The sequence below is a fragment of the Misgurnus anguillicaudatus genome, chromosome 6, assembly GCF_027580225.2.
Source record: "Misgurnus anguillicaudatus chromosome 6, ASM2758022v2, whole genome shotgun sequence".
In the NCBI taxonomy this organism is placed as follows: Eukaryota; Metazoa; Chordata; class Actinopteri; order Cypriniformes; family Cobitidae; genus Misgurnus; species Misgurnus anguillicaudatus.
The window spans coordinates 8077591-8096590 of NC_073342.2; the positions used below are offsets into that span (position 1 = coordinate 8077591).

Sequence of the window (19000 nt, forward strand, 5' to 3'; positions counted from 1 at the left end):
CTGGGGCTGAAGGATTGGTATTAAAAACCATGAATACAGCAATACCATGAATACAGCAGTGCTACATTATGGACTTATTGCATACAGATCAGCATCCAACTCACAATTGTATATTGAGGCAAAGTATGGCCAAATACACAAATCTGGACTTAAAGAGGCTGTAGGGAAAAGGATATCAGACCAAGTCTCAATGTTTACTGGAGAATTGTTAGCATATTTTCAAATTCAAGTCGCCTTGCTGCGGCCTTGATGCTAAACAGTCAGAAACTACACAAATATATTAAATAATATTGCATCTATAGCATCAGACAAAAAATATGGTTACATTTTTGTGGTGTCAGGAAATGAGGATGCAGACAAGCTACCAAAGCTGGTTGGTATAAGGGACGTATACAGTATGGATATAAAGTGTAGTAAAACAGAAATTCAAGGGATAGTTTGCCTAAAAACTACATGCATAGTTAGTTATTATAATAGTTATTTTTGTTTTGTAAAGTTCTAAATATTGATATTATTGTGTGTGTTTCAGACTATACAAGTTAATGGATTTTGTTCAAGTAAGATAAACACACAGTTACAGAGCTTTTTTATGTAAGCAATAAGGTACGAGAGGCTGTGCTGTAATGGAATAAGTAACGGCTGAAGGGCGTTGTTAGGCACGACGCGAAGCGGAGTGCCTGCAACCCCTTCAGCCGTTACTTATTCACGATACAGCACTTGCCTCGAGTACCTTATTGCTTTTATAAAACGGTTACCACACAATATTAAAGTAAAAAAAAATATTAGTGCAACTTTCATTAAGTTAAATCAATAAAAGCATTCCTTCCGCTAGAAAAATAGTCCCTGACTGCGAACAACAACATGAAAGCTCAAATAAAAACAACAAACTGTTCTCAGACTTTGGCTGTTTCTCAATTCCAAGAACGCAAAGAACGGACTTGCGTCCTCGTGGAGATCGGTCTTGCCTGGCGACCTTGGAAGAACGAACTCGGAAGTTTTGCCGCAATGACTTCTGGGGCGTAAAGCGATTTCAGCAAGTCTGCACTCGATGCATCCTCGATATCAAGAACACATCCGGGTATTTTCATGCGTCCTCTGTCCTTGCGTTCTTGAGAATTGGAATGAACTTCGACCGTTAATGATGACGTAGAGCGAGGACACGAGGACGCAAGATCGCTGAAGAACGCATATTGAGAAACAGCCTTTGTCTCATTATATGTTTATGTGTTGCTAAGGGTGTTGCTAAGGGCGCAGTGATATGAAATAGAACCGTTGGGTGAAGCGGTCATAGCAGTGTTTTATTGTGAATAAAGCACACCTATTGACCAATCAGAATCAAGGATTGGAACTAACCGTTTTATAATTATTATTAAATTTTTTGTTGTAATTGTATTTATTTGTTTAATTCTGTTGTTTCTTGATGTCTGAATGTGCTGGTAAGTTTATGACGATGTAGAGGTATGTGATGAAATCTAATTTGACAGTGCTTGCTAAGAATGGGACACACGTAAGCAAACACTGCGTTTACTGTCACCCCACCCTTTTGAGTGGGGTGCTGAAAAGCTGATGTGCACCTTCAAATTAATATAACTCTGGCATTTTTCAACTCTAGAAGCCTAATCTTGGGCTTGTTCTAAAGAAGACAATGTAAAGATTTTCACTGATGTTTCTGGAAGTGAAAATATTTAACAGAAAAAGTGTTATAGCAGTCTAAATTTATTTTAAGAATTAAAAATAATGCAACATATTCATTTGATAAATAAAATGATGAAAATGTAAATATTTCACAAAAGCAATAATGTAAACATGAGTCCATAAGTCTAATTTTAAGTTAAAATCACAAAAAATGAGGTTTGTATAAACCTTTTAGTGGTTTTACCAACAACGGCCACTATGTGTCAACGGTGCTGCATACACTTGTCACAAATTAATACATTTGAAATATGAAAACTACATTCTTAGAGCTTTCCAATGATATATATTTAAAATTATTATAAATTGTTTAAAGATGTTGTATACAAAGACTACTGCATCACAGGATTAGTTTTACTGTAAAGCAAGCTATCCGCTAGCACTCCTATTTATCTCAATGGAAATTAAAATGAAAAATAATATGAAAATTAACTAATCTGATTTGTAAAGCTGCATGTAATATTATGTATTTATTATCTTCACCTGCCCATATACTGTAGACAAGCTGGTTGGTTATTTAAGTTGTTTTATAATTTTCCCCTTGAAACATTGTGCTGCCTGCATGTCATCAAGGTAACTTGGCTTAGGTAGCGTGCACCAAAGCTTTTAAACGTGGCTGAAAATGCCTGGAGGACGCCAAATGCCAGCTGTTTTTTTCAGCCAAGCGCTTTGGTTGCTGTGATACTTGAGCTGGGAGCCGGTTGCTTGTTGTGATATTAGTCCCGCCCTTTCATCCACTGTGATTGGACGGCCGTGTGAGAACTTACATTGACAAGCTGAGCTTTTCATCCAGAGTTGAATATTTTTAGACCACAGCGTGGAAAAAATGGACAGCTGCTGGCTGTTTTGAAAAAGCTTACATTGGGGAAAAAATATACGCCGGCCATGGGAGTAAACACTCCATATTTATGTACATTCTATGCTTTGCCCACCCTGTTTTATAAAGGCCCACCCACTTGAACATTTCTGGCTTCGCCACTGCATGAGATAGGACTGATTGTCATCGATCTAAATATGTTTGATCTGTGATAGAGGAGTTCAGTAGAGATGTGTGAGATCTGAAAGTGTGGCATTAGTTGAATGCTTGGGTCTCTGAAAACAAACATCTCAGACACACACAGGACAGATCTTCTAAAATCAGCATGGAATGAACAGCATATATTGACAAAGATTTTTATTCAAAGTTTAATTTGTAATGCCTCTTTAATTAAGTTGTGCAAAATTTAAATTATAACATTTGTATTAAAATTGTGTTTCAGCTGACAGATTAAAACGAATCATATTGTTTTAAATGTGGAATAAAATATGTTGTACAGAGTCTGTGGACTGTGTGCATATTTTCCTGCAAAGTTTTCTTGTAAATACTGTTTGAATTAAAAAGCATGTTTAATACTCAGTGTAGGAAGAGGTCACTGACTATCAGTGCCGCTGCTAGCCATTTTGGTGCCCTAAGCATAATTCCTTTATAATGCCCCCCACCCCGACCCTAAGAAAAAAAACGTTTGTTTTTGCCAGTTTAATTTTTTATTGCCAAACATATAACTTAATAGCAGAAAGTAAAAACTTTAGCCAACACCCACTACACATTTAAAAGTGCAAACTTTTTATAGAATAGCAAAACAGAAAAATTACCAAATTTAAATTATCAAAATAATCCAGACATGTTTTTCCCAAGTACAATGTCACTTTAAATAAATTACATTAAATAAACATCAATAAGTAAACAAGAATACTCAAAATTCTTAAATAAAACAAAGATTCAGAGAACTAAGTGTCACAGTAATGTTTGCTTCATATCATGACGTTTTATATTTATATATATAAGAGTGATGAATTGTAACATGTGCACTGACTGCTAACGTTAACTTTTACTGAGAAAGTGTTAACCACCGTCACGTCAAAATAAACCACAAAATAAACTACTGCTCAATATCTAAAGAAACGTAGTGAAGAAAGTAAAAACTGCGCCAGTTATTTGTAAAATGCATATGCATAGGTAATGTTTTACAGTAATGTTTCTCAATTTAGCTTGCACTGAAGTTATAACAACATAGTTTGCTAAACATTAATATCAGCACAGCAAGTTCGAGGCGCATTACGATTAGCAGCAGCTACAGCTGCAGCCCTTGCGCATTTCCCTTATTTAGAAGTGAATGATTAAACATGATGGACTTACCTGCAAGTAATGCACGGGCATCATCCCACAGTTTCTTCTTTTTTTTTCCGATACTGACTCCTGCTGTCTTTTCGGGGACATTTCCAAAAGTTGCCTTCTGACTGGCCGTTTCTATATTCGAAAGCTGCAGCCTGCGCGAGGTCGCACATGCAGGCTGCATACGTCATCAAGCTTTATTTCAGTTAACTGAACATTACATTAGCAAGTCATAAGCATATTACAACAATTTACGATTAACTAAGAATAATAGTTAAATTTATAATTGTTAATATTACGAAATAAGAAAGTTTTGATGACGTATGCAGTCTATAAATGCGACCTCTGGAGGCCGCAGCCTTCGGATTGAGAAACGGCCTCTGTCAAACTTCGTCAGGCGCCCGCGCGATCAACCGGCACGGACAATCAAAGGCTGGGGGGCATACTTTCTAGACTAGAGCCATTAAATTATCTCGTTCCCCCTTTTTTGTAACATATACATGGATAAAAAGGGCCTAATAATATTTTTATAGGCTAATGAAATAATTTGAGCATTACATTTTTTTTTCATTAGGCTATTATTTTTGATGCCCCCTCAGCACGTGGTGCCCTACGCACAGCGCGTGATGCGCGTTATGGGAGCGGCGGGGCTGCTGACTATGTTCAAAAGAAAAGTCTGTTCCTGTAAATGATGTAAATGAAGTGAGAGTGAGTTTGCATTGTGTTGTCATGCTTCAGTGATGTGTGAGTGTTTATAGTGCTGTGAGTTTAACACTTCATGACTGAGATCAGAACAGAACAGAATCTTCATCATCACACAAACCAAAAGAACAACAATGACTTTCATCATCATCTTCATCTGGACACTCACACACTGAAAAAACGAACTTTTGGTGTAGTAATATTTATTAGATTAACTCTCATAATTTCTACATAATAATATTAACATTTATTGAGAACTAGATTTTCCTAAGTAAAATGATGATAAATACACAATTAATTCATGTAAAAAAATGAACTGTGTGGGAATAGTAAGTCTTATTAGATATTTTCTTGTATTATTTAACTGTTTTATAGTCACTGCACATAGTCCTAAAATAATTAAGTAAATTTTAATCAAAAACTTTAGCTTATCTTAGTTCATTTTACTTAAAAATATTAAATCCATTACACTAAAAAAAATCTAAGTAAAATTTACTTACATTTATTTGCACATGTTGTAAGGAATACCCACAATTCTTTGCGCCTGAATATTTTTATTTTTTAAGCTTTATCACAGAATAAGAACTGATAAGAACTTTAACTACTTAAATATTTGTTAGCAAAATGTCATAAAGGCTTAAGCTCTTATATTATTGATGTTGTTTTGTTGTAAATAATAATTTTGTGAAGTCACCGTTTAGGTGATCAGTGTTTCTTTACATGAAGCCTGTTCAGAACAGTGTATTGTAATTCTCTCCACAGTGCTAATAATGCATGTCAGAAACACAGTTTGTGTGCGTTTCTGTTCCGAATCGGGTTTGTTCGGTGACTGACTTCTTGTCGGTCATGAATTGTGTGTTGTGGTGCCATTTATAACACTTAAAAGAACTAGGTCCATATTAATATGTTAAAGAAAATAACAAACAGAAAATACGATTTATTTAATATTATTAGGACAGCAATGCTTCATTTTTTAAAAAAAACCTAATAGACTTTACCTAAACAATTAAAATAAACCTAATTTCTAAATAAAATAATTAAGTAACATTTAATTAATTATTTAACATATGTTTTATCATGCAATTTTAAGTAAATTTTATTTGATTTTAGTAGGTAAGTTTTACTTATAAAAAAAGCAGTAAATTTTACTTAAAAAAAGTTCGTGCAAATTGTTACGAGGATTTTTTTAAGTAAATTTTACAAGTTGTTTTTTTCAGTGCAGTCTTTACTCAAGGTTTGTGTTGTAACATTTTTATCATCATCATTAATTCATTGAAGAGTGAAATATTGATTTGTTTCAGTCAGACCCGGCGCCAGACACAAATTCACGGACGGGCATTTCATTTTTCAGGGGGGGGGGCACAAATTAGAGCAACGTCACGTCACTACAATGCATAATATCATTAATTATGAATTAAATGCACAAAAAAGCGAGGAAGAACTAACATACCTCTCCATTAACGCAATACAACGGAGAAGTCGTAAAGATTGGACCTAGCTTACTGAAGCAATCTAAACACAAATAAAACACGTCACAGGGCTCGACATCAACGCTTGTCCGGTTAATATCAGAGACAAGTGGATTTTTTAAAAGGCCAAGTGAAAGAGAATTTTACTTGCTCGACCAAACAAATAGCCTAGTCTGATTAAAAACGCCAATAACAATCACCAAAACAGGATAAGTTAATGATTCTGCATCCTTTAATCAATGGCGACCGAAAGTGCATAATGTAAAAACGCAAAGTTAAACAAATAAGCACAGCAAACACAAAGTGTGTTAACAAAGTGGGTTAAACGTACTGCGGTAAAAATTTGTTTTTTTTTAATAACATGATACAGTTAAGCAGCATCACATCACGGTTGAAAATGTGACAGATTTAATGACAGTTCACTAAACAAGCAATTAATATTAAGCCACTTACATTTTAGATGCAATGTTTACTGTTTTTGTTGTTTCAGCAGCGAAAATAGTGAAAGATAACAGCAGAACCATAACGTGTCAGTCTCACTGCAGGCAGCACTCAATCGTGTCTTAACATTAAGTGGTGGTGCGCTTAGCAAACAACCAAACATTTCCGCGCTCACTACTGACAAACCAATCAAATTCGTTTAAAATATATATTTTTTAAATCAGACCAAACACATTTTTATTTTTATTCATGAGTTATATATGTACAAAACATTAACTTTTAATTAATAAAAGTGGCCTATTGATAAAAACATGAAGCTGGTGAACAGGTGAAGGGAGACCGCAGGTTCGTCCAGGGCGGGCACTAGTGACTCACAGGGCGGGCCCGGCCCCCTAAAGCCCGCCCATGGCGCCGGGACTGGTTTCAGTGTTGTCTTATATTTCATTCTTGTTGTTTCTTTCAGTGTGTAGAGGACAGTATACTCTTACTCAGAGTCCATCAATAACAGTTCAACCAGGACAACAAGTTCAAATAAACTGCAAAATTAGCAGTTAATTTATTTTCTACTATTATTTATTTAAATGACAACTTTATAGATAATTATACATTTAATTGATTATTTATTTTTTATTTTTTTGATAGTCCTAAATCGAATCATTACGGTTTTGTCTGTCTATTAATTTCAGTATTAAAACAGATACAACATGGATGATTACTATTATTATTGTACTACAGTTAAATTCACGATATTAAAAAACTGATGACAATCACTCATATAGAGAAACATCAGTCAGTATCATTCAGTAAACAGCTGTATCACAGATACTGAAGGAGTCACATGAGAATAACTATCAAACTAAACACACCAATCCCTTCATGTTCAAGGTTCTTCATTTCATTTGACTGACAGTTATGTAAAATTACTTAATCTGCAGGTGTTTTCATGCTTCATTGAGTCAGGTTTATTTATAAAATGTGAGCTTTCATATTCAAAACAGACAAAATGAGTCAAAGCCATAAAGATAGAATATGATTTTATTTCATGAATTGTCACACAATCATGAGTGAATGAATAAAGCAGACATAGACTTGTGTTGTTTGTGAGATGAGAGAGAGAAACACAGTTAGTCTGTTAGTCTTGATGTGAGACAGAGGAGAGAGTGAGTGGATCTACTGTGAACACTGATCTCTCCTCAATTCTCCAGTGACTTTATCACGCTGGTCTTTCTGTGTGAGCTCACAGCTGACTGAGATCACTGAGCTCCACTCCTGCTCAGAGAGAGTCAGACTGCTGCTCCAGCTGTACAGACCGTCCTTCTCCAGGAGAGCAACACTGCTGTACTGAGACCTGCTGCTGATCCCGTCCACCTTCCAGTTCAGACTCCAGTCTGAGGGGAAGCCCTTGTTGGCCACACACATCAGTGTTGCTGCTTGCTTTGTGGAAATCTCTTCACTGGACGGCGGCAGGACGCTCACTTTAGGGGGACTGTTGGCTGACAATCACATCAATAATCAATAACTCACACAAGAAAGATAAAATAACTTCACTCTCTCTGCGTTAAACATTAAGTAAGGAATAATTGACGACGGGCCATTGAATTATAAGAAAATAATGCATACCCAAGGTGCAATGTGGCACGACGCGAAGCGAAGTGCCGTTACACCGCGGGTGTGCATTATTTTCAAATAATTCAAAGGACCGGAGTCAATTATTTCTCTTATATCACGGTTACCACAAACATTGCTCTGGTGCCAATTTTTTTTTTTTTACATTTAAAAGGTTATGTGTGCGGTTTACAGAAAAATAATCAACACCCATGGAACATTTCTTAGCCAAGCAGAATAAAACATTCAACAGGCCCGTGGTATAAAGATCATAATAATAAATTAAGTTTAGATCTCCTGAAGAATTTTGAGTTTTTTAATCATATAGCTGCATTAAATGGCAAATATCACTTTTGTCATGTTCATCTGAAGGCTTTGAATCACTAAAATACTGTTTGTTATGCTGCGTTCCAGGCAGGTTTTTGAGCCCGTGAATTATGACTTCAAAACCACGACTTACGACTCTGAACTGGGAGTATGAGTTCCAGGCAGCCTGTAACTCGTGTTTTTACAACCTTCTAACTGTGAAAGTGCAACGGCAGTCAAACCCGTGACTTCCCACCCGTGAACTCGTACTTGATCGATGTACTCCCAGTTCAGAGTCGTGGTTTTGAAGTCGTGATTTACGGGTTACAGGTTGCCTGTACGGCAGCATTACTTTAATGAAAATATAAATGAAAAAATATAGAGGCTGTTTCATGGACAGGGTTTATATAAATAAAGGATTAGGGCTTAATTATATAAACACACTTTATACCTTATAATAAACTTTACTGGCATGCACCTTGAGACAAAACAATGGCACTGATATGTTAAGATATTTCAATGAAACTGTTTTCAGTTAAGACAGCTCAAACATACATTTTAGCGTGGGACAAAACTTAAGCTTTGTCGGGAAAACCGACCCATATTCATTATTGGGAAAGAAAATATTAAGAAAAGTGACAGTGAGTTAAAGTCCTGACAGTTTTTGTGTAATAATGTATATACATATTATAAATAATATAAATAAATAATATTCAAATAATATTTTTAAAGAATAAAAGTTTAGCATACACTTAAAAATCATATGTAACATTAAGTCTTGCACCTTATAAGGATTTTTAACTTGGATTTTAGTCTAAATTAAATTCTAGTAAATATGAAATCAATCACATTGCAAACAAACAGCCGAATAAACATCTGTTTTAAACATTTAACAAAATTTTAAACAACTGCAGTCTGTTTATCTAACTTACTGTTTACCAAATGCTATAACAAAATATTTTTGTAACTCATTTAGTTTTAATTACACAGCGAATATAAATAAAACGTAGCTGCACTTTGTTAACGATAGTGTGAGCATAAAGAAAATAAGACTAAATGTTGAGTTCATATAAATGTAAAAAATGAAAAACATTTTGAGTTTGAGAAAATCCACAAACTTCAAGTATCTATATGTACAAATGATTAAACACAAACAAATATTAATCAACATTTCTGGGTGCTCTTGTATACACAAAATCTTTCTAATACAAATAAATATGATATAAAGTACCTCCCATTTATTGTTTTACACCTGATGTATATATTTAAGAAAACAATGATCTACTGTATTAAAATTATTATTGTATTATTTACTTACTGCCAACATCCAGTCTGGTGCCGCTGCCGAAAGTCCACCACAGTGATACAAACTAATAGAGCGACTGTACAAAAACCTCTACACACTTGACTGAACACAAACTACAGCAGAATATACAACACTAACATCACACAACACAAACAAATATTGTGAAAATCTCTGAATGATTTAAGGTTAAGAATGCTAAGCACAAAACTATTATAAAATCTTTTTATGTTTGTTATCAATGTATTTTCTCCAGTTTTCTCTCTGTATCATTTACTTCTCATTTATTTACTTGTGTTGTGTGAACACTGCATACACAGCTTTAGACAGATAAATGTTGAATATTTTGGACATTTGGTTTTACTTTTATTCAAAACTTTATATTTATTTAATATTTTATTGTTATTAATATTTTCAGCATGCAAGTATACATTGAATAATGATAGTGTAGTAGTCTGTATGAGCAGAAGTTTCCTGTCGTCTTCTTTGCATTGTGTTGTCATGCTTCAGTGATGTGTGAGTGTTTATAGTGCTGTGAGTTTAACACTTCATGACTGAGATCAGAACAGAACAGAATCTTCATCATCACACAAACCAAAAGAACAACAATGACTTTCATCATCATCTTCATCTGGACACTCACAGTCTTTACTCAAGGTTTGTGTTGTAACATTTTTATCATCATCATTAATTCAATGAAGAGTGAAATATTGATTTGTTTCAGTGTTGTCTTATATTTCATTCTTGTTGTTTCTTTCAGTGTGTAGAGGACAGTATACTCTTACTCAGAGTCCATCAATAACAGTTCAACCAGGACAACAAGTTCAAATAAACTGTAAAGTCAGCAGTGCAGTGCATGGTGGTAATCATTTAGCCTGGTACTTACAGAAACCTGGAGAAGCTCATAAACTCCTCATAACATATGCAACAACCCTTCAGTCAGGAACTCCATCAAGATTTAGTGGCAGCGGATCAAACACAGATTTCACTTTGACCATCAGTGGAGTTCAGACTGAAGATTCAGGAGATTATTACTGTCAAAGTTTACACATACCGAGTAGCTGGGTGTTGACACAGTGATAAAGAGTGATACAAAAACCTCTTTCAGTCAGACTGCACAGTGACTGAACTCATACACCTGACAGATACTGCAGATGATGATGGTCATAATTTATTTAACTTACAGCTGATTTATTTTGTATTATAGTATATTTAAATAACAACATTACAGATAATTATACATTTAATATGTATATTTTTATAGTTATAAATCGTATCATTAATTTATCTATCAATTTCTGCTGTGTTAAAGCAGCTTCAACATGGATGAATTTTATTATTATTGTACTACAGTTTAATTTTAACTGTTGATAATCACTCACATCAGTAAGTATCATTGACCACATTTGCTTGAACCCTCACAATGTGATTATAATGGGATTTTGGAAATATTGTGATTATACTTCATGTATAAGATTAAAAATGTAGGAATTATTACTTGGTCACAACTCCCATTTCCTGTCCTGTGCCATCTGCATTCCTGTGCTCACTGATCAAAGACAGCTTCAGATGATCATACAACACAATAACACACAACACTGATCAGAGGAAACACACAAAGTTCATCAGTACTTATGATGATAAATATAATTTTTTTTAACAACCATTCATCCAAACTGCTTTTGCATATTGATGCCACACAGAGTGCAGGAGCTTAAAATTATTTTACCATATGATCAGATTTTAGGTTTAATATCAAACTCATTTATTCTTTATTTGCTTTAAACCCCCCATTAAACAATGAAGCTGTTAAGAGCACAACATACACAGACTCCTTAACTTCAAATGAGAATATAAGAGAGCAAATTATTTTTCTTTGTTCTTGTAATTCAGTAGAAAACAGCACGACAGCAGATCTGATGATCTTTGAATAATTATGACCAGATGCAGCAACAGGTGATGTTTGCAATGACAACATTTCTTCAATGAGTTCAGTGTTCATACCAATGACGAGAACAAAACTTCATACTTTATGAATTGTCTAGCACAATCCATTAGGAAACTATTCAATGTTTATGAGAATTATAAAATGGTATGCAAATAACTTCATAACTGACTAATGCCTTCATTTATGAGAAGTGAAACTGGTTGGTTTCAGTTCAGATGATTTAACAATCAAACAGTGAGACTGGGAGTGTGAAGTGAAAATCATATTTACATTGTCAAGCAAAAATCCACCGAAACGCAAATTTATGAAAACAGTCTTTGAAAATTGTAAAAAGTTGGAAACGTCAATTGAAGCAGGGTGTTCATGCCAGGTGCAAGTTTATATGACTTATTTTTAACACTAAAGAAAAACTGAAGATTTGATCTTATTGTAACTTGATGCGGTGGAGGATGAATGAAACATTCGATGGATGAATATAATCAACAAATAAACTTTAATTATAAACCAATAAACTGTAAATGCAAACACACACATAACATTTGACATTCAACCTCATACCACGCTACAGAGGTAATAGACTGCAAATTCTTTTCCATATATGTGGAATATTGTCAAGTCATCATGCCACACTAAAGTCATATCTCTGTGGAGGAACATCATTTGGAGGCCGGCATGCTAGCATACTTAAAGACTTCAACTCTACAGCTGGACAAGTTGAAATGCAAGTTCTGGGTTTGCTTGGTAAATTTCTGACTGGACCCTGGATGACCAAATTCTACACTGGTGCAGATGACCAAACTGATTACATTAAATGTATTGAAATTATCAAAGAGACTGTGCAGAAAATGACAGATCAACTACGCTCACCTGCTGAATTCCTGACTTGCACAACAGACCTCTTTGGAAATCAGTTGAATGCTTCAGACAAAATCCTTGAGAAATTGCATCAACCACCAAAAGACAAAGTCATGTTCACTCAAATGATGGAAAGCTGTCTGAGAGCAATAATTTAAGTACTTGATAAACAGTATCAACAATACTTTGTTGATACATGGACAGTGACGGAGAAAGTAAAACAAGAGACAGCCTCGGCAAGATCACATAACATGGATGCTGAAGAGCTGATGGGGATGTTTAGTGCGCTGAAGAAGAAACTTCAAATGCCACCATCTGTTACTTGTCCTGTAAAATGTGAGAACGGCAAAACAACACTGTGGACTATTTGGACAGTTTAGAGAAGGAAAAACAAGAGCTAGTCATCAGGAAAGCAGTGAAGCTGGGGGTCATACAAAGAAGAAAGAGGAGGAAGAAGCAAGAAGAGCTACAGGAGGAATTGAATGAACGTCAAGCCACAAAAGAAAGGAAGAAAAGTGAACAAGAATGGAAAGTGTTAGAGAAAAACTTTGAAGAATTAAGTGTAGACAAGATCGAGGAAGCATTTCTAGAACTCCCAAAAGAAAAAAAATGAGCTTGATCAAGGAGTTGTTGTGTGGTAGAGGGGTGGGGCATTTATATGTCATGCGTGGGATTTGGGTGCCGGCAGGGTAATTTGTTAATGGGAAAACTCAAACTTTCCATGCTAAAAAAAAGAAATACACTGTTGGGCCATGAGTGGAGAGGTGTATGAATTTGATGTACATGACACTGATGTGTCCATCTATGCGATAGCAGCAGATGTCATCTTGGATGACTTAGTTGTACAATAGCCTGTTATCAACTCCAGTATATTTGTCATACCAATCATTCATTGTTATGAAAAAATAAGTATAAATGTATATTTGCATTTTAATGGTGTATAATTATGAATTCATAAAGTTGTCTTTGCTTGTATTGTGGGATTTATGAATATGAAAGAACGCTTATTAATTAGTTATTTTTAATTGTTTTCGGTCTGATGTCCATTCCGATAAAAACAGTAAATATTCATGAATTAATCTGAAAGAACTATTAAAATTGTACCGTCTGTTAAAATTTCATTGCAAATATCTGATGAAATGAGAAAGTTACAAGAAAAAACATGTAAATAAATAGCTTCTGTTGACATCTATATATAAATTTTTTCATTTCTAATATTAAAATTATCATAACTTTCTCAATCCTCAATGGATTTTTACAATCTATATATCTTTGTAAAGGGAAATGTCTGCTTTGTCTAGTCAAATTTTAAGCTTTGGGGTTTGAAAATTTTGTCATCATACCTATTCACAGCATTCCCACAGCTGCTCTGTTGCTCATGACGGCCAGGATTTCTTGTTTCTCAAACTGAGAGCTGCATCCTCGCAATCCACTGTGTAGTTTTTTGAGTTAATTCTCAGCAAAAAGCCATCTGTTCTTTCAAAAGTATGTGCTTATTCATGTGTAATTACTACCACAAACTAATAAAAGTATTATCGTAAGTGTAGAATCTGCTATTTAAAATAAATACGGGCGAGTCGCTCGACTGGCTGAATCGATGTTGTGCCTCCATCTTTGAAATACATTAGCGGATGAGGGACATTCCTGAAATTCAAGCTCCGCCTTTCCCACTTTCAGACTACACTCACGCTGGCAATTATTCTTAGTTAATTGTAAATTGATGTAATGTGTTTATGACTTGCGAATGTAATGCTAAGCATGGTTATGCATAACACTTGTTAGTGTAAACGAGCATTTGGTTTAATGTGTTTGAACAGTCACATGCTGTCTCTCCGCCCATTTATGTAATCTGAGGTACTGAGATAAATGTTTTACATCTTTTATGACCTCTAGCATGAACACACAGTGTACAGCGCTATTTTTAGCCTTTCATTGATAAAACTAACACGGCTGATCTGCACGTCTTTCGTAGTTTCATTTAACAAGCATGTTAAAGTTCCCCTCAGTAATCTGGAGAGAAGCGGTCGAAAGTGGACAAAAGAGACGGATTTAAATACCAAGTGTAAACGTGATGTGTCTCTCTCGTCCACTTGTGATCCGATCGACGAAAACACATCTTAATACCAAGTGTAACAGCCCCTGGGATATTTTTCCTTGCGTCGATGAGTGTGTAGCTACATTTATTGTTGCATTTTGTATGTTAAGCGGACATATCATGAAAATCTGACTTTTTCCACGTTCATCATAAATCTGTGTGCTATGACGGATCACCGGCAAAGGACATTGCAAATTGTTCATTATTTTTCATTGCTTTTGCTTTGTCCTGGAAGCCATGTTAACCTTGGCATAGCACAGCCACCGTACGAGTTAAAACGTGCTCTGAATGGGGGGGCTAGAAAGTTATATTCAGTTGGTTGTCATATAGAAATTCACCTCTAGATGTGAGTAGAAACTACACAGTGGAGCTTTATGAACATTATTGAACTTGACAGGTGGATATTTCAAGAGATAAAGGAAGATTTCTCTGTGAAGTCAGCGGATGTCTGGTATGTTCGGTTGTGGCTAAAGAGCTCATCTTTAATTATCACTATGAGATGTATGCAGTTATACAATAAATACACATAATAAGTCCATCATACAGCTTAGGACAGATACAGAAAATGATACAATGCAGTTGCACCTGGCCATCTACCTGATCAAAAATGAAAGACTCAACAACCTTCTACATATCCTCCATTCTCCAGTTCTGAAGCTCACGTGCTCATTGCAGACACTTTTGGCAGTGAAGAGAGATCATCATTCTATCAATGGAGAGACAAATGAGTTTCATATAGATGAAAAATGCATAATGGACAAAAAATCTATTACTGAGAGTAAATCACAGTAATACACACAATTAAAATAAATCTCAAAACTTTGTCATGATCATTGTGCACAGATTTTAAATGTTACTCTCTATATCATCATGTTCCAGTCAATCTTTATCTACTTAAAATGATTCTTCTGTTCTTCATATGAGCATAATAAACAGAAAAAACTGCAGCTTTACACAAATTGTTTTAAAAATGTGATCTGTTCAATGAGTTTTTACTCTGTTTACTACCTTATATTTATTATTGGCTGTATAATAGTTTAATAGCACAAGTTGCTTGAAATCCTGCCCACTTCTTTGCATTGTGTTGTCATGCTTCAGTGATGTGTGAGTGTTTATAGTGCTGTGAGTTTAACACTTCATGACTGAGATCAGAACAGAACAGAATCTTCATCATCACACAAACAAAAAGAACAACAATGACTTTCATCATCATCTTCATCTGGACACTCACAGTCTTTACTCAAGGTTTGTGTTGTAACATTTTTATCATCATCATTAATTCATTGAAGAGTGAAATATTGATTTGTTTCAGTGTTGTCTTATATTTGATTCTTGTTGTTTCTTTCAGTGTGTAGAGGACAGTACACTCTTACTCAGAGTCCATCAATAACAGTTCAACCAGGACAACAAGTTCAAATAAACTGTAAAGTCAGCAGTGCAGTGTATGGTGGTAATTTCTTACACTGGTACTTACAGAAACCTGGAGAAGCTCCTAAACTCCTCATATATACTGCAACAACCCTTCAGTCAGGAACTCCATCAAGATTCAGTGGCAGCGGATCAAACACAGATTTCACTTTGACCATCAGTGGAGTTCAGACTGAAGATTCAGGAGATTATTACTGTCAGAGTTTACACATACCTAGTGGCTATGTGTTGACACAGTGATAAAGAGTGATACAAAAACCTCTGACAGTCAGACTGCACTCATACACCTGACAGATGATGATGCTGATAGTTTATTTCACTTACTATTGATTTATTAGTATATTTAACCCCTTTGCAATCCTGCTATTTTTTGCAAAAACGCCTAAAAAAAACATACCCAAAGTAAATTGCATACTGTTCTTGAAGTATTTGGAGTATATGCATGGTTTTGATGTCTTTTGAAAGGTGAGACTCTGCGGTTTGTTTCTATACAGTCAGAATCACTGTAAGTCTTACTGTTATAAAGTAATAGAATTTTAAACACACTGAAAGAGAGGAAAAAAATATTCCGCCTACTTTTTTTTTGTAAACAGTTGCCTGCAGAGGACTAATAATGGGGAGCTATTAGCTGGAAAACACATTGGGATCATAGCATGAAGCCTTACAAAGCTTTACCAAGCAAATTTGATTACAATATCTTAGAAAATGTGTCTTTTTCACATGTTTATCCAAGTTTATGTCTAGGCGGCCTTCTATAAAGGGCACTTGGAGACACCAAATGGCCTTTTGTAACCATTGACATAAAATGCTGTTTTTCTTGAATGCTTCAATGTACAATCATATTTTTGGGCTCTAATGAAAGGTTACACTTAGAGCTACTCTATTTCATGTCCAAATTCACTGTCAATAATTGCTGACACATAGTAAATGAAGCATAAACACTTTATAGTGTTGAAAAAAACTATATTCTTGAAACTATACTTGTAAAAATAAAGATACAAAACAAGTTCTATAGTAATAAAATACTTTTAATATTAGAAAAACCACAATCTAAATATATAAATGTATATAAAAAACTATTTAGAAACTTTACAATATTACAGGTTATTGGCAACATGCCACTCGTTATTACAATCACGGCTTGTCAAAAATCACAAAGGCTCATCACATGAAGAACATTTTACAGTAGTCTTTGCATGGCAGTGCCTGCACCTTAGACGAACTGTGGTGCCGTCTCCACTAATATGCAAAGGCTTGTGATGTGCTCTGTGTGAAGTGGGCGATAAAGCGGGTATGTCAGCAACCGCTGCCAGCTACTCACTAGTGTCTCCCTAAATGCCTTCTGGTGCATTGGCACCTCCCCTTTACCTTTAGTTATATGCTTGTAAATCAGGAAGGCATTCACAGTGGCAATGTCTAACAAATGATAAAAAAGGTCTTATACCAATTCTGGGTTTTGTGGATCACTTTATAATAGCTGATTAGGGCATTGGAAAGGTCCACTCCAGCATGCACCTGTAAGACAGATACAACAACATTGAGTCGCATATTTTTTTCATTTATAATCTATATTCTACTATTTTACTTGCATAAAGTAACGCAGAAGTACAGAAGCACACACAGACACGCAAACACAGACACACACGCGCAAATACGGGCACAAATACCTGTGCATGAGCGCATACAAACACACTCGTGCTCGTGCCTGAGCTCACCAAACAAAACACGCATCCACACTCAAACCTCAGTACCAACAGTAAAATATGTTTTCTAATACAATAAAGCACTTATAATCTATATTCTACTATTTTACTTTCATAAAGTAACGCAGAAGCACACAAAGACACACACACACCCGCAAATACGGGCACAAATAAACACACTCATGCATGAGCTCACCAAACAAAACACGCATCCACACTCAAACCTCAGTACCAACAGTAAAATATGTTTTCTAATACAATAAAGCACTTAGAATCTATATTCTACTATTATACTTGCATAAAGAAACGAAGAAGCACACAAAGACACACACACACCCGCAAATACGGGCACAAATAAACACACTCATGCATGAGCTCACCAAACAAAACACGCATCCAAACTCAAACCTCAGTACCAACAGTAAAATATGTTTTATAATAAGGCACTTACTTATAATCTATATTCTAGTATTTTAATTGCATAAAGTAACGCAGAAGCACACACAGACACACGCAAACATGGGCACAGATACCTGTGCATGAGCGCATACAAACACACTCATGCAGGGGCTCACCAAACAAAACACGCATCCAAACTCAAACCTCAGTACCAACAGTAAAATATGTTTTATAATACAATAAAGCACTTACTTGTCTTGAGTGACGTCTCCCCCATCCAAAAAATCTCTTCCGCTACTGGGTCGACGGAGGAAACGCTCTCTTCGTCTGAAACGTCTTCCTCCAACAAATCACTCTCACGCCTGGTACACTGCTCGACAACTTCTTCAAGTGAAAAGTTTCTTTTACTTGCTCTTTTCGACATTGTAAAACTTTTTAGACGCTCAATGCTTTCCTAGCACAGCGTTAGCAGCTTTAGCGCACGGCCGCTAGTCACTGTTGGGATTTACGCACACAGAGCGCACCAAACAAGTGTATGTTTGTGCACGACCAATCGGGTTACAGGTTGAATCTTTCTAGGGAAGCTTTGTGTCAATCTTTTCAGAATCTTATTGGCTATCAGATACGCCCGTCATTTGCAAACTTTGACGCGACAGGATCGATCTATTGTCAATCAAATAGGGGAAGGTCCCATCCTCGCGCAAGGGCGTTCCTTGCGTATTCTTGCCTGTTGTCACCTCTGAGAAGCACCTATTCGCTCAAATGAGGTGTCAATCAAAAGGGCAGAGTTCAGCGGACATTTTGAGATCAACACATCTGCAATGTTTACAAGTGAAGAGACGCTACACGACCGAATGCGTCGGAGAGTTGGTGGCTTTGTCGGCTATTTATAAATGATACTA

General features: G+C 35.6%; 3 gene segments (V, D, J or C); 2 read left to right on the forward strand and 1 right to left on the reverse strand.

Moving 5' to 3' along the window:
• Positions 1 to 7626: 7626 nt before the first annotated feature.
• Positions 7627 to 10162, reverse strand: LOC129433704 (Ig kappa-b4 chain C region-like). The segment is given in 2 exon segments: positions 7627 to 7949; positions 10102 to 10162. Coding segments are annotated over 2 exon segments (384 nt in total).
• A 116-nt stretch (positions 10163 to 10278) lies between these two features.
• On the forward strand, positions 10279 to 10750 carry LOC129433533 (Ig kappa chain V region S211-like). The segment is given in 2 exon segments: positions 10279 to 10327; positions 10431 to 10750. Coding segments are annotated over 2 exon segments (369 nt in total).
• Positions 10751 to 15764: 5014 nt separating this feature from the next.
• On the forward strand, positions 15765 to 16236 carry LOC141364428 (Ig kappa chain V-III region PC 4050-like). The segment is given in 2 exon segments: positions 15765 to 15813; positions 15917 to 16236. Coding segments are annotated over 2 exon segments (369 nt in total).
• The last annotated feature ends 2764 nt before the right edge of the window (positions 16237 to 19000 follow it).